The sequence below is a fragment of the Dipodomys spectabilis genome, unplaced genomic scaffold (genome assembly GCF_019054845.1).
Source record: "Dipodomys spectabilis isolate Male_0828 unplaced genomic scaffold, ASM1905484v1 ptg000052l, whole genome shotgun sequence".
Classification (NCBI taxonomy): domain Eukaryota; kingdom Metazoa; phylum Chordata; class Mammalia; order Rodentia; family Heteromyidae; genus Dipodomys; species Dipodomys spectabilis.
Window position 1 is genome coordinate 1,062,521 of NW_024870729.1, and position 13,848 is coordinate 1,076,368.

The following is a 13,848-nucleotide window of genomic DNA, read 5'->3' on the forward strand; positions in this document are numbered from 1 at the left end:
CACAAAGGCACAGTCAGAGAACTTTAGTCTGGGAATGCCATTCTGCTACAAACAATCCAAGTCAAAGAAGTCCTAGGGAGGTTTGGAGCTGATTAGATTTTATTTAAAGATAGGGAACAACTGACAAATAGGCAATTTCTAATTAAGTGTGTGAGTGTGTGTGTGTGTGTGTGTGTGTGTGTGTGTGTGTGTGTGTAGATACTGGGGCTTGAACTCAGGACCTGGGTGCTCTCCCTTAGTTTTTTTTTTTTTCAAGGCTATCATCTTACACTCTTAACACTTGAGCCACAACTCTACTTCTTGGATTTTGCTGGTTAATTAGAGATATGTCTTACGAAGTTTCTTGCTTTGAACCAAATCCTTGGATCTCTGCCTGAATAGGTAGGATTACAAGTGTGAGTGCTTGGCTGTCTAATTTTTTTTCCTGGGGTTTGAACAGAGGACCTGGGCACTGTACCTGAGCCTCCCTGAGCCTCTTTGTACTCAAGGCTAGCACTCGAGCCAGAGTGCCACTTCTGGCTTTTTGAGAAGTTTATTGGAAATTAGAGTCTCACAGTTTTTCCTGGCCTGGCTGGCTTTGAACTGTGATCCTCAGATCTCAGCCTCCTGAGTAGCTAGGATTACAGGCATAAGCCGTTGGCACCCAGCTCAGCTGTCTAATTAAATACTGACAGGGGGTACTTTATCTAAACCTCTTTGATAGCCATGGATTGCTCACATGTACAAAAAGACTTATCTACCAAATATTAAGAAACGACCTGAGCCCAGGGTATACAAGTATTAAAAATTTTAATAATATTCCTTTGCTCGCTCCTTCCTGAGGCTGTTTGGCTAAGGCTTGTGGACAGAGGAGGGCCCCTATTTAGAAGTCAGGTTGGAACTGGCAGTGGCAGACTGTCATATAAGAGTATTACTGGTGACTCTCAAATGATCACTGCAGCAGAAGTAGCTTTGTTTCCCAGTGTTTCTGAGAAATGAGCTTATTCTCTAAAATAGTTTGAGTAATTTATAGACCCAAGCTCTTCCTGGAAGTATTCATGATTTCAAATCTTGGAGCTGTCAAAGTTGTTTTTCTTTTAGAAAAAAAATTGTTTTTGGCCAGGCCCAGTGGCCCATACCTGTAACATCAGCTACTTGAGAGGCAGAGAAAAGATTGAAGGCCAGCCTGGTCAAAGCACAAGCTCGGCATGGTGGTATGTGCTTATAATCCCAGCTATTAGGGAGGTATTGGTCTAGGATTGAAGTTAAAGACTTACATGGAAAAAAAGCCCGACAAGACCTTACCTAAAAAAATAACTAAAGCGGGGGCTGGGAAGGTGGCTCAGTGGTAGAGCGCTTGCCTTGCATGCTCAAGGCCCTGAGTTCGATTCCTCAGCACCACATAAGCAAAAAGAAAAAAGCCGGAAGTGGCGCTGTGGCTCAAGTGGTAGAGTGCTAGCCTTGAGCTGAAGAGCTGAGGGACAGTGCCCAGGCCCAGAGTTCAGGCCCCACGACTAGACCAAAAAAAAAATAACTAAAGCAAAAAGAACTGGGAGCATGGCTCAAATGGTAGAGCCAAGCTCTGGGCCCTGAATTCAAATCCTGGTATTGCCAACAACAACAACAACAATAACAACAACCACCAAACTGAATGAGACTTGTAAATACTCATAGGGAAATTTTATTTTTAAATGACAGACCTCATGGTTGAAAGTAATATTTTTAATTTCTATTTTCCAAACATCCTTGAAATGACCCAGGGCCCATTACATGCTAGGCAACTGTTGAACCATGAGTTACATAATCAGCCCAAAAATGAGTTGTTGTTGTTTTTTTAATATGGCATCCTTGATGCCCTTAAGTTCTGTACTAACTTTCTAAGGAAAGTCTAGTGTCTTCGTGTGTGTGTGTGTGTGTGTGTGTGTGTGTGTGTGTGTGTGTGTGTGTGTGTGTGTGTGTGTGTGTGTATCCTGAGGCTTGAACTGTCCCTGAGACATACCTCCTCTTCTGGCACTTTCCTGCATAGGCTGGCTTTGAATGGTAATCCTGAGCTCAGCCTTCTAAGTAGCTAGGAATATAAATGTAAGTTACTGGCATCTGGAGAATTTTAAAAACATAACAATAGAATTTTTAAAAATTTTGTTTTTAGTATTGGGTCTTGAACTCAGGGCTTCAAGTTCATGGCTGGTGCACTACTATTTGAGCTATACATACAGTTCATTTTTTTTGCTGGTTGGAGGTGGAGTCTCATGGACTTTTCAGCCCAGGCTGGCTTCAAAGTGTGATCCTCAGATCTCAGGCTTCTGAGCAGCTAGGATAACAGGTGTGAGTCAGTGAAGCCTGGCTTGTTTAAAATTTTTATACAAAAATTGTTCCCTCTACTAGTATAAAAACAGTGATTATATTAAGGATGATAAAGCAGAACCTTTTAGGAAAACTGATACAGAATGATAGAACATTTCCAGAGAGTCATTTTGTCTGTGATTTTTCATCTTTAAGTCAGTGTTATACAAGAGTATGCTTGGAGGCATTTTACCTTGTTTTAATAGGTAAATTACTCTGAAAAACAGGCTCTGGGATAGTCTTGCCCACAAAGTCCATTTTTTATTTCATGCTTAGCAGCTTTTCTGAAATTAGATCACAAAGGATAGAAACTCAATTTGGAAAACCAATTATAATTGGTTATAATTATAATTTCCAGGGGCTGGAGGCATGGCTCAAGTGGTACAGAGCCTTCCTATCAAGTACAAGGTCCTAAGCCCAAACCCTCATAGTACCAAACAAACACTAGATAGTTTGTTTTATTCCAAGTGACTTGGGAATGCAGAAGATGAATTGTATCTGTTTTCAATGTCTGTGCCAATGTAACAACATTTACTATCATGCTTTATAGGGATAATGTGTTGTTTCTTGTTGCTTCCTAAAATCACATTCCAATTCTACCCTCTATTTGATATTCTTGAAGCAGGAGTGTGCTTTTCTTTCTCAGAGCATGGGGTTCCTCATTGTTATCTCATTTAGTTGGGAAGAAGAATTTTATAATTACCTGTAAGAAATCTTTATCGGCCTAGAACTTGGGCTGGTTAAAAGTGTATGTGTGTGTATGTGTATTTGTCCTGGGGCTTGAACTCATGCCTGGGTGCTGTCCTTGAGCTTTTGTGCTCAAGGCTAGCACTCTACTACTTGAACCACAGCTCCATTTCTGGCTTTTTGGTGGTTAACTGGAGATAAGGGGCTCATAGACTTTCCTACCTGGGCTGGTTTTGAACAGCAATCCTCAGATCTCAGGCTCTTAGTGAAGTAAGGAGACTGGGTCTAGCTTCTCCTAGATAATTAGCCCTTGATTTCCTGATTGTTTCCTTAGATGGTTTGTTTATCTATTAGGTTTAAGTGTCTTCATCTGTTTTGCTTTGTTCATGTATAACACTTTTGTTGGGTTTGATTCCACACACTTTGTGTGGTTTTGGCCTATATAAGCTTTGTGCTAGCTGCATTCGGGCTGCTAGTCTTTAATACAAGAGTCTAGCAACAGTCCTCTGGCTCTCCAATAAAGACTTATAATTAGGCCTCTGAAGTGGTGGCTTCCCGGGTTCTCATGACTGAGTTGCCTTACAACATCAGTAGCTAGTATTACAGGCAAGAGCCAACCAGTGTCCGGCTAACTAAAGTTTTACATAGGACAACTTTACCAAAGAGGGGCAGCTCTACTCACATGTTTGATACTGTTGGCTTTGGAACATAAATGAAGAAATTGCTGCATTGCATATACTGTCTCTGGACTACAATAATGGTAGAAGATGAGTTTACTAGTAGGTTATATCCCATGTTTAGCTTTCAGCCAAAAATAAAGCACCAAAAAATTCAGTTTCATTCTGTCTACTGAAAATACTCATACAGCAAGCACTCCAGGTTGGCAAGATTTATTCTGGAATTGAAGTTCAAAAATGGTGTGTATTAAAATCCACAGCCATTTTTATGTCTGCTGAAGATTTTCACTGGTTCAGCTCCAGATCTGTTGTGCATGAAGACTCCAGGTGACAAAAGACACATGGATTAAAATACTCATTTCATTCCTCTCATTGGGTCTGCCTCCTATTGGGTCCATCTCCTCCATGGGACTAAAGTGTTGTACAGACACAAAGAGCATGGAAACCCATCTGTAACTTACGAGTTAGCACTATATTTTATATTGTGTACATGAGGAAAGTATGCAGAGTCCCACAGCACTGTTTGCTCATCATTTCTAGTCTGCAAGGGAGGATCTGGGTTGAAAATCTGAAGTCCAAAGAATCTTTCTTCACATCCATTTCCTCCAAAGAGGGCTGGAAATCTTCAGGTCTGACTGACATCAGAGCTGAGAATAGTTCCTTCGGTCCCACACTCGCTCCCCTGGGCCATAAGAGCAGCGATTCTCAGTAAATAGTGCACCAATTGCTGCCATCACTTGGCATCAGCCCTCCAGTGATGAGCAAAATAAGATCCACAAACCACCAGATCCCAAGTCCTCCAAGTGTCAGCAGTTTGCCGACTGCTGTACCAGTGTGTCCCAAACAGAAGCGATCCACGCCGAAACATCCCAGGAAGAAGGAGTAGAGTAAAGTGGTAATGAAGTAGTGGCCGGTATACCTGAACAAACAGGGAGGAATAGGAAGATGTTTTGCCAAATAAATGAAGCACTTGAAGATTAATGAATTTAACATTATGGCCTCTTATCCTCTGTTTCATATTCTTTTTGATAGGATTTGTCAGGTGGGGCTGCCAGGGGAGAGAACAAAGAGACTCACAAAAAACCCATTTATGAACTACTCTGAAGGGACTCATGGGAGGGAAACCACAATGGTTCTAAGATAGGAGCAAGGGAAAGGTTTAGATCATTCCCTCTATTGGAATCTCTGCAGAACTGTCAAATCAAGGCAGGGTGGGGGGAACAGTTTAGGATTGGGTAATTTGAATAATTTCAGCAAGTTCTAGGCAGTAGAGGAGGTCCTACTGGCCTGGCCCTGGGATGATTAAGGCTCAGGAATAGAATACAGACCAATTAAAGGAAGCATGGCTCTAGATTGGTTAATGTATCTGTCAAGGACTGTCTCTTGGCTAAGCCTTTGTTATCTGACCAGTCTTGGGAATTAGAAATTCAGTCTTCCCAAGTAGTTTTTTTTTTTTTTTTCTTGTTTTGATGCAGGTTCTGGGGTTGGAACTCAAGGCCTATGTGCTATCCCTGAGCTTTTGTGCTCTACCACTTGAGCCACAGCTTGACTTATGGCTTTTTGCTGGTTAATTGGACATAAGAATCTTTTCCTATTTTTTGCCAGTCATAGGGCCAGAACTCTGGGCCTGGGTGCTGTCCCTGAACTCTTCAGCTTAAGGCTAGCGCTCTACCACTTGAGCCACAGTGCCACTTCCGGCATTTTCTGCTTATGTGGTGCTGAGGAATAGAATCCAGAGCCTCATGCATGCAAGGCAAGCGCTCTACCACTGAGCCACCTTCCCAGCCCTGACATAAGAATCTTATAGACATTCCTGCTTGAGCTAGCTTCAAACTACACTCCTCAGATCTTAGCCTTAGTAGCTAGAATTACAGACTTGAGTCATGGGTACCTGGCTGGATTTTTTAAAAATATGTCAAGCATCATAATATAAAAAATAATAAGAAACTTTTTCTGTAATATACTCTTTCTTATCTTCCCTACCAATCTTTAGTTGGTCTTGAGTCTCAAAAGAGTACTTGCTAAGATATGAAGGATTTCAAAGAATAAACATTGGCTTCTGCAGAGTTGGACTGGACAAACACATCTGCAAACTAGAAGTCATGGGAGGGGGAACTGGGCTCCCATCCCTTCCTACTTAAGCAGGCTCTTCTGCTGAGGCTCACCTGGCTTCCTCTTCTGCGGAAGTACAGTCTTTCCTTAATGTGCACCTGATCTCCATGCACCCTGCCTGCCTTGCAACTTTTTAAAAGTCAGGATTTCCTGGGGTTTCTGTCCTTACACAAGGTGAAAACATTTAACCTAGTGGCTCATCTCATTTCTAAACACAGATGTAGACTTGTTCAGCTGATGTGCCTTCCAGCTAATTTCCCAGAAGGGATCTTAACCCTTCAACTTCAAATCAACTGGTATTCACAGTGAGGAGTCTGCAGTTTTCACAGGAAAATCTTTATTCTTGGACTATTAAGACAAGTTGCACCAGATTTATGCCTATCTGGAGTCTTGGGGCTAGTTTCTGGTACAACTCTTTTCAGAATGAGGGGATAGACAGTGGGAGACATTCTGTTAGTTGGGGTAGGGGAAAACATTAAGGACTGTGGGCTCAAATCCATGTCCTTCATTGCAAACACTGCCTCTTATCAATGGGTATGCATAGGAGCAGTCACATTCACCATCTTATGCTTTTGTTTTTCTGGTCCTGGGTCTTGAACTCTGGGCCTGGTCATTGTTACTAACATCCTTTTGCTCAAAGCTAGCGCTCTACCACTTGAGCTACAGCACCACGTCTGGCTTTTTCTGTGATGAACTGGAGATAGAATCTCATGGACTTTCCTGCCTGGGCTGCTTTCGAACTGAAATCCTCAGATCCCAGCCTCCTGAATAGCTAGGATTACAGGTGTGAGCAATCGGGGCCTAGCTTGCTGCTGCAGCTCTTCCTCCTCTCCATACTTTTCCTCATCCCCTTCCCTTCCCCTTCCTCCTTTTTTTTTTTTTTTTTGTCAGTCGTGAGTCTTGAACTCTGGGCCTGGGCGCTGTCCCTCAGCTCTTCAGCTCAAGGCGAGCGCTCTACCACTTGAGCTACAGCGCCACTTCCGGTTTTCTGGTGGTTTATTGGAGATAGGAGTCTCAAGGTCTTTCCTGCCCGGGCTGGCTTTGAACCGCGATCCTCAGATCTCAGCCTCCTGAGTAGCTAGGATTACAGGCGTGAGCCACCAGCGCCCGGCAACCCTTCCTCCTTTTTTGAGACAAGTTCTTGCTATATAACCCAGGCTGGCTTCAAACTTGCAATCTTTCTGAATGCTGGGATTACAGGTTTGCAGACACCAGTTTATCACATTCCCACATTCCTCTTTTATATTTAAAAAGAAAAAAAAAACAAAAAATGACAAGAAATAGATCTCGGTTCAAGTATCAGCTATCCCTTCCAAAGTGGCACTAACTTTGGGCCAGGAGTGTAGCTCATTGTGAGAACACATGCTTAGTATGTTTGAGATGTTAGGTTTCATTCAACACTATTGTCACCACCACCAGCTAGAAAGGTAACACTTACTTTATACAGGGCTTATTTTCCCGGAGAAAGGTCCTAGGACTGGCACACTCAATTCCATCTAGGGCCCGACACTGGACAGAGGTGTGTTCCACATCACTGTAGGCCTGACCACCGAACTGTGGGATAATCACCAAAACCAAACAAACTCACCAAAGCACACACAACACGGAAGTATACTTTGCCTCAGTATTCTAATAATTCTAAGGAATAATTGGGGTGAAGCTATGCTCAAAAGCATGGGATTGCCATGTACTGATGGCTCTTACCTATAATCCCAGCTACTCAGGAGGCTGATCTGAGAATCCCAATTCAAAGTCAGCCTGGCCAGGAACGTCTATGAGACTTTTATCTCTAATTAACCATCAATAAGTTGGAAGTGCAGCTGTGGCAGGTACAGCACCAGTCTTGAGTGAAAAAGCTAAGGGACAGTGCCCAGGCCTCTTCCCCCAACCATAAAAAGAATGGGATTCAGTGAAGTATTTCAAATGATTTTAGATCAGTCCATTCAAAATGTACATTTTGTTTTTGTTTTTTTTTGTTTTTTTGGTTCCGGTCGTGGGGCCTGAACTCTGGGCCTGGGCGCTGTCCCTCAGCTCTTCAGCTCAAGGTTAGCACTCTACCACTTGAGACACAGCACCACTTCCAGCTTTTTTCTTTTTGCTTATGTGGTGCTGAGGAATCGAACCCAGGGCCTCAGACACGCAAGGCAAGTGCTCTACCACTGAGCCAACTTCCTAGCCCCCAAAATGTACATGTTTTTAAATAATTTTTTCTCAGTGATTGGCTTCTTCAATGCATATCAAAAATAACCATAATTTAGTTTAATGTCATTTAGAAGAGTTGGTCACAATGCTGTAACTTTCTTAGAGAAAAAAGAACATAAAGAGGCATTTGAGAAAGGGTATGTAGAAGGCCAATGTGTATCTGAGGTCTGTTTTATATCTGTTAATGTGAATCAATATTCTAGAAAAATAGTTCAGAATGTCATTTGAATTAGGACTTTATTTAGGTCATGAATGGATGATCCTTAGATACCTATAGTCTATCCCTAGTATGTGTTTTTAAATTCCAGCAAAATAATTCAGATCTGGGACTCTCATCCTTTGCTGAACTGAATGCTAACACAGAAACTACAACTATACAATTCTTTTTCTTTCTTTCTTCCTTTTTGTTTTTGTTTTTTTGGTGCTAGTGGGGCTTAAACTCAGGACTTGCTCAGTTTGCTCTATCACTTGAACTAAGCCTCCAGCCTTGCTATATTAATTAATTAACTAATTAATTAATTTTAAATAGTTGTACAAGAGGTTTCAATTCTATATATCAGATTATGAGTACAATGCATCATGATCAATGTTACTCCTTCCATTCTTCTCCCCATCCCATCCCTACCCTCAAGTTATTTAGTTCATTTTTATACAATATACAACTTCATTAATGTACATTGAATATCATGAATATATTTGCTCACCCTTCTTCCTTCATGTGCCTCCTCTTCCTGACAACCTCCCTCTCCCCTAACAAAACATGTTTTCGGGCTGGGAAGGTGGCTCAGTGGTAGAGCACTTGCCTTGCATGTCTGAGGCCCTGGGTTCGATTCCTCAGCACCACATAAGCAAAAAGAAAAAAGCCAGAAGTGGCGCTGTGGCTCAAGTGGTAGAGTGCTAGCCTTGAGCTGAAGAGCTGAGGGACAGTGCCCAGGCCCAGAGTTCAGGCCCCACGACCGGAGGGGCCCTCCCCCCCCCCCCAAAAAAAACCCAAAACCCAAAACAAACATGTTCTCTATTTTTTACTTTTTGGCTAGTAATTTTGAAGATGGAGTCTCACAAGCATTTTGTTTTTTGCTGCTGGTCCTAGGGCTTGCGTTTTTTTTTTTTTTTTTGCTCAAGGCTAGCTACCACTTGAACCACAGCTCTTATTTCTGGCTTTTTGTTGGTTAATTGGAGATAAGAGTCTCATGGACTTTCCTGCCCAGGATGGCCTTGAATCATAACCCTCAGATATTAGCCTTCTGAGTTAGCTAGATTATAAGCCTTAGCCACTGATACCCGGCAGACTTTTGTTTTTTGGGCTTGTTATAAAGCTCGATCCTCTGGATCTCAGACTTCTGAGTAGCTTAGCGTGAGCCAGTAGTGCTCGGCTCTTACATGTCGTACTGGCACTTTGTGTCTTATTACTATTTTTGGGTCCTCCAAGGGGAGTACTGGCAAATAATGATGTAACTTTCTCATACTTCCTGGGAACTGTTCTATTTTAGGACTTACGTACAAGGGCAAGTTTGAGGACCTTGCAGGGAAAACTGAAGTTTTTTCATTAACTCAGCAAAAGTAACATGTCTCTATAATGCTAATCAAGCTTTTATAAGTAATTACCAATAACATTTCAATGTATTTAAAGTATTTCTCTATATATGATTTCATTCAGGTAGGATCTCTGTTTTTTGTCCCAGTTGGCCTTTGATAGTCCTTCTACTTATGTAGCTAAGATCAGGGAGGCATGTCACCATGACTACTTTATTGCTTGAGATGGGAGGTCTTGTTAACTTTTTTGCATGGGCTGCCCTTGAACCTTGGTCCTCTCAATCCCTCCCTATTGAGTTCCGGTGACTACAAGCATAAGACACTGTGCTGGGCTAAGAGTTATTTTTTTTGTTCTTGCTACTGTCAAGTTTATTTCTGTATCTGATTTAGTACCAAAAATGTTTCCTCATAATTCTCTTGACATCTACACATTTTGTACTATCACTTAGTAATGGAAGATAAAATAAAATTTGTGTTACTAAAAGCTTAGTGGAAAGTATACACCCAGCTTTAAGAAAAATTAATAGATCTGAATGACTTTCCCATTCCAAGGTGAATGGGAAAAATAAAACAAGTGACAAATAAAAGGTCCTCAACGTAAGAATCTTTGTCCCAAATGTGTGTGAAACTTCCTAATTTATCATCAGATTTTGAAAGCACATAGCTTTTCTTTTGTTCTTTCAGGAAAGGGCATGGTTCAAAGAATAGGTGACAATTTAACTTCAAATCTGTTCATTTCAATAGGCCAAAGGAACCAAAGATGGATTGATGTTCGAACCTGGATGGTTTTGGGATAGAAATTGCTCCTTCCTGTGGAGATCAAATGTGTTGTACAGCCACTGTCCTTGATCATGCTGGAGATTTCTGTAACAGTTATTTGGATGGATTTCTACTAAAATGTACATTCTCACTTTTTTTTTTTTGAAACAACACCCAGCCAGTCCTACTTCTCTATGGAAAAGTTTGCTTGTGCAACAAACACTTACCTTGAGACAACCATAACCGAGTTCCTGGGATGCGGTTGTATTTCCAACATGGTCCACTGGCTCGTCACATTTTATAAATTCGTCTGGTCTGTAAATCACAGTAAGATTGTGATCACCAGCATCCTTGTACATAATCAAACTAGGCAAGGGACATTTCGTGCTAAGTTTTCTGGGTGTGTATTCCACCCTGCAAGCCCCATTCCAAACCAAGGGTGGTGGTAAAGCACAAGGAGTCACCCTAGTGACCCTTTTGTTGGAGGTGTTTTAGTTCTGTTTCTATGTAATGTACTAAATGGCTTCTTCTCCTTCTGCTAGGCAAACAATACAAGCTTATGGGGAGACATTTAAGTCAAATGCAACTCAGTTCTTTTTGTATTTCTCAAATGCCTTTTGTCATTTGATCAAAAAGAAGTGTTAAAAAAGGCCTGGTCTGTAACAGTGAGGATACTGATTTTTTTTTTTTAAAGTGCCTGGGGACACAGAGAAGTCATTTCTCCATTTGTTTCTTGGTACCGGTGGATTATCATTTAGCAAAAGGATGCAGAAGAAATAAAGGCTCAACCTAGAATGCTTCTTTTTCCAGAGACGGTGTCATTCCTTCGGGATCCCAAAGATCTGACACTCACACACGAGGTTATCCCTGGATAAGGGGGTCCTGTCATGATCACCCAATCCGGTGTTCAGGTGGCAATGGTCTATGAAAAGGGAGGAGCCTCACCCCTCCCCCTCCTTTCCACATCAGCCACACAGCCCTGGTCCAGTCTCCCCCTCGGCCCGCCTCGACGACTGGATAGCTTACAGGTAGGAGCAGAGGATGACTGGAGAGTGGGGGTCGCCATATTCCCAGCTGGGCGCCCCAGCGGGACCCTCCTGGTGGGCAGCGGATGTGAGCTCCAGCTCGGCAGTGGCATTGTAGGAGTGGCTCCGGGAGACACAATGCAGCAGCAGCAGATTCCCCAGCAACAAAGCCGCCTGGCCACAAAGAAGCAAATAACTCACCGGGCAGCCACCCAGCACCATACTCCCGGAGAAACCCAGGCCGGCACCTCGACCCAAGCCCAGCCAAGCCCAGCCAGGTCAGGCCTTTCCGCGTAGCCTAGCGCCCTGTGAGACGCTCCGCCCACCGTTCTAACCAATCAAAAGGCTCCTTGCTCCGAGCTTTCCTCTTTCCCCCGCCTCCTCCCCCCCCCCCCCCAGCGTGCTCAAGAGCTGGGAGACTGGGCGCAAGGAGGTGGGCGGGGCCTCGCTATGCGGGTTTCAGAGGTGGGTTCAGAAATCCCATTCTCCTCCCGCCATGGGCTGGAATTTTCCCCCGAAGTCAGCAAAGAGGAGGCGCGGTTGGAAGCTAAGGCCCGGTTGCGTCAGTGCCGTGCGCATGCTCGGTCCAGCCCTGGGGCCCCGGGGGGGCGGGGAAGGGTGCAAAATGATCGAAGAGGCGGAGGCTGAGGCGACGGATCGCTGAGTGGAACGTGCGGGCTGTTTCGAGATGGGGTCGGGCGCGGGCTCGACCCCTGGGAGCCTCCTTTTCTGGTTGCTGTTGTGTGGCCCGGCGGGCGCGGTGCTCGCTGGGGAGCGCCTGGGTGCGTGTCCGCTTTTACGGTTCTTTGGGATGGCTGGTTCCCAGAGTCGGGACGCTCGGAGGTGCCTGCGAGTTGGAGGGATCCGGGGCTGGCACCCCGCTGGACCCCGGCTGGACCCCGGCAGTCGCGAGGCACACCGCGGCGGACCCGCCGCGCGGGGGTCTGGTGCCCCGCGTCGTCTGGTTCGGCTCCCTCCGCGCCTTTGGCGCCGCATCCGGAGGGAAGCGGGGTGGGGGGGACCGGACTCCCCGCGCTGCTGGGGGTGCGTTCCCGGAGCCTGCCCCGAGCTACGAGCCCGCGATCGGGCCAGTTCCTGCGGGCGGAGGGGCGGCACTGGGCAGAAACCGGGAGGTGGAACTTTTGCCTGGGGTTATCGGGATTTGGGATTGTGGCGGTGGCGGGGGTAGAGTCAGTGCGTTTAGTCGCTGGGCTAACGCTGGTCATGGAGTAAGGACCGCGGGCTCGTTTCTCACGGGCCGTGTTGGTTGTAGTAGGAATACTTTTCGTTTTGAAATGGAGAGCTACATTTCTATAGCTGCCATAGCGTAGCCACCGTTCTTTGATCTGTGTTCACACTCAGCGCGAGTTGTCCTCGTCGCCGGGCAGCTAATCCCTACTCTGTTTCACTCAGGATTATCCCTAGGAATTACATGATGGATGGGAAATCAGTCGTTTTCTTTCTGGATTGTGAACCATCCTATGGATATGTCTGATAGTTATTATTTATATTGGTGATGCCCAGGCATACTGGGAGCAAATCATCACCATTCTCGGTTTTTTTTTTTTCTCCTCCTTCTTCTGGAAATGTTATTTATTGTGAATTTTCTATTGACTTTTTCAGTGTATGGCTGCGTTGTCTGTCAGGGATGGGGTGTCGATTTGAGGGTGGTTCAAAGGTGAGGATAGAAGATTTCAGTACTGAACTGCTGATCTGCACGAAATTTTCCTTTATTTCTTACCTTGGACTTCTAAAACTTAAATCAGTTTGACCCTGTGTCGAAAGTTTGGCGTTTAAAATATTTAAAATTTGAATACTTCTCTTTGTAAAAATGTTTTCTGGTTAAGACTTTTTCTGTGGTGGTGTTCTATCTACCAATACTTAAAGTAGATTGTATACAGTATATGAATTTTAGTAATGCATGAGTCTGAAGGTTTGTAAATAAACATCAGACTGAACTTTAAGTTCATGAGTATTTTATTATAGAACTGCAACGAGAGAAATGGAATGTCTTTATGATGGTGGCTTCTATGGCAAGTCCTGCACCTAAAGGTGGCATACTCCTTCACCATGTGGCCAGCATTTAGGGAACTCCTGTAAACCCAACCTTCAGTGCTGTGAAAGGGTGAATGATGATATGTGCTAAGTGTATCTCAGGGATGTTGGGCAGGTTTTATAGAGAAAGTGATATTTGAACTGAGCTAAATGGGGTGAAATTTACAACTAAAAGGTTAGGATGTGCATTGTAAGCAAAAAGAAAAAAAAGGTTTTGCAAGATTGTATGTATGGGGGAAGTGAAAGAACTGACTTGTTAAAAATGATGAGAATGCCAGTAGGCTTTGGGTGTGGAAGGCAAAGTCAAAACTAAGGTAGGTTAGTACCAGGTGGGGAGAGCCTGCTGTGTCAAGGTAAGGGGGTCAGATTTCACCCTGTAAGAAGTTCTTTGGTCAGTGAAAGTTTTTAAGTAGGGGAGTGGGTAATCAGATTTTCAGTGAGACAAAGGACTGGACAAGGAGGACAGAATCTGGGAG

General features: G+C 44.0%; 2 protein-coding genes across 2 annotated transcripts in view; one reads left to right on the top strand and one right to left on the bottom strand.

Annotated features, from left to right (window-relative positions):
• Positions 1–3,883: 3,883 nt before the first annotated feature.
• Tm2d2 (TM2 domain containing 2) lies at positions 3,884–11,660 on the bottom strand. Its single transcript, XM_042679406.1, has 4 exons — positions 11,319–11,660; positions 10,520–10,607; positions 7,237–7,352; positions 3,884–4,605 (listed from the first exon to the last, which is right to left on the bottom strand). Exons 1-4 carry the CDS (start codon positions 11,537–11,539, stop codon positions 4,392–4,394), a joined length of 639 nt encoding a protein of 212 aa, XP_042535340.1. The 5' UTR covers positions 11,540–11,660; the 3' UTR covers positions 3,884–4,391.
• Positions 11,661–11,740: 80 nt separating this feature from the next.
• The window catches only part of Adam9 (ADAM metallopeptidase domain 9), a 107,911-nt gene continuing 105,803 nt past the window's right edge, over positions 11,741–13,848 (top strand). Inside the window, exon 1 of the mRNA XM_042679405.1 lies at positions 11,741–12,099. Coding sequence (XP_042535339.1) covers positions 12,006–12,099 — 94 coding nt within the window. The 5' untranslated portion in view covers positions 11,741–12,005. The remainder of the gene's footprint in view (positions 12,100–13,848) is intronic.

Excerpts from the sequence above, each read along its gene's own strand:
- Tm2d2 (XM_042679406.1), bottom strand. The coding sequence starts at position 11,539 with ATGGTGCTGGGTGGCTGCCCGGTGAGTTATTTGCTTCTTTGTGGCCAG. Across the intron at positions 10,608-11,318 it reads GTCATCCTCTGCTCCTACCT|ACCAGACGAATTTATAAAAT; the intron begins GTAAGCTATCCA and ends TGTGATTTACAG. Across the intron at positions 4,606-7,236 it reads GAAAATAAGCCCTGTATAAA|GTATACCGGCCACTACTTCA; the intron begins GTAAGTGTTACC and ends CTGTTTGTTCAG.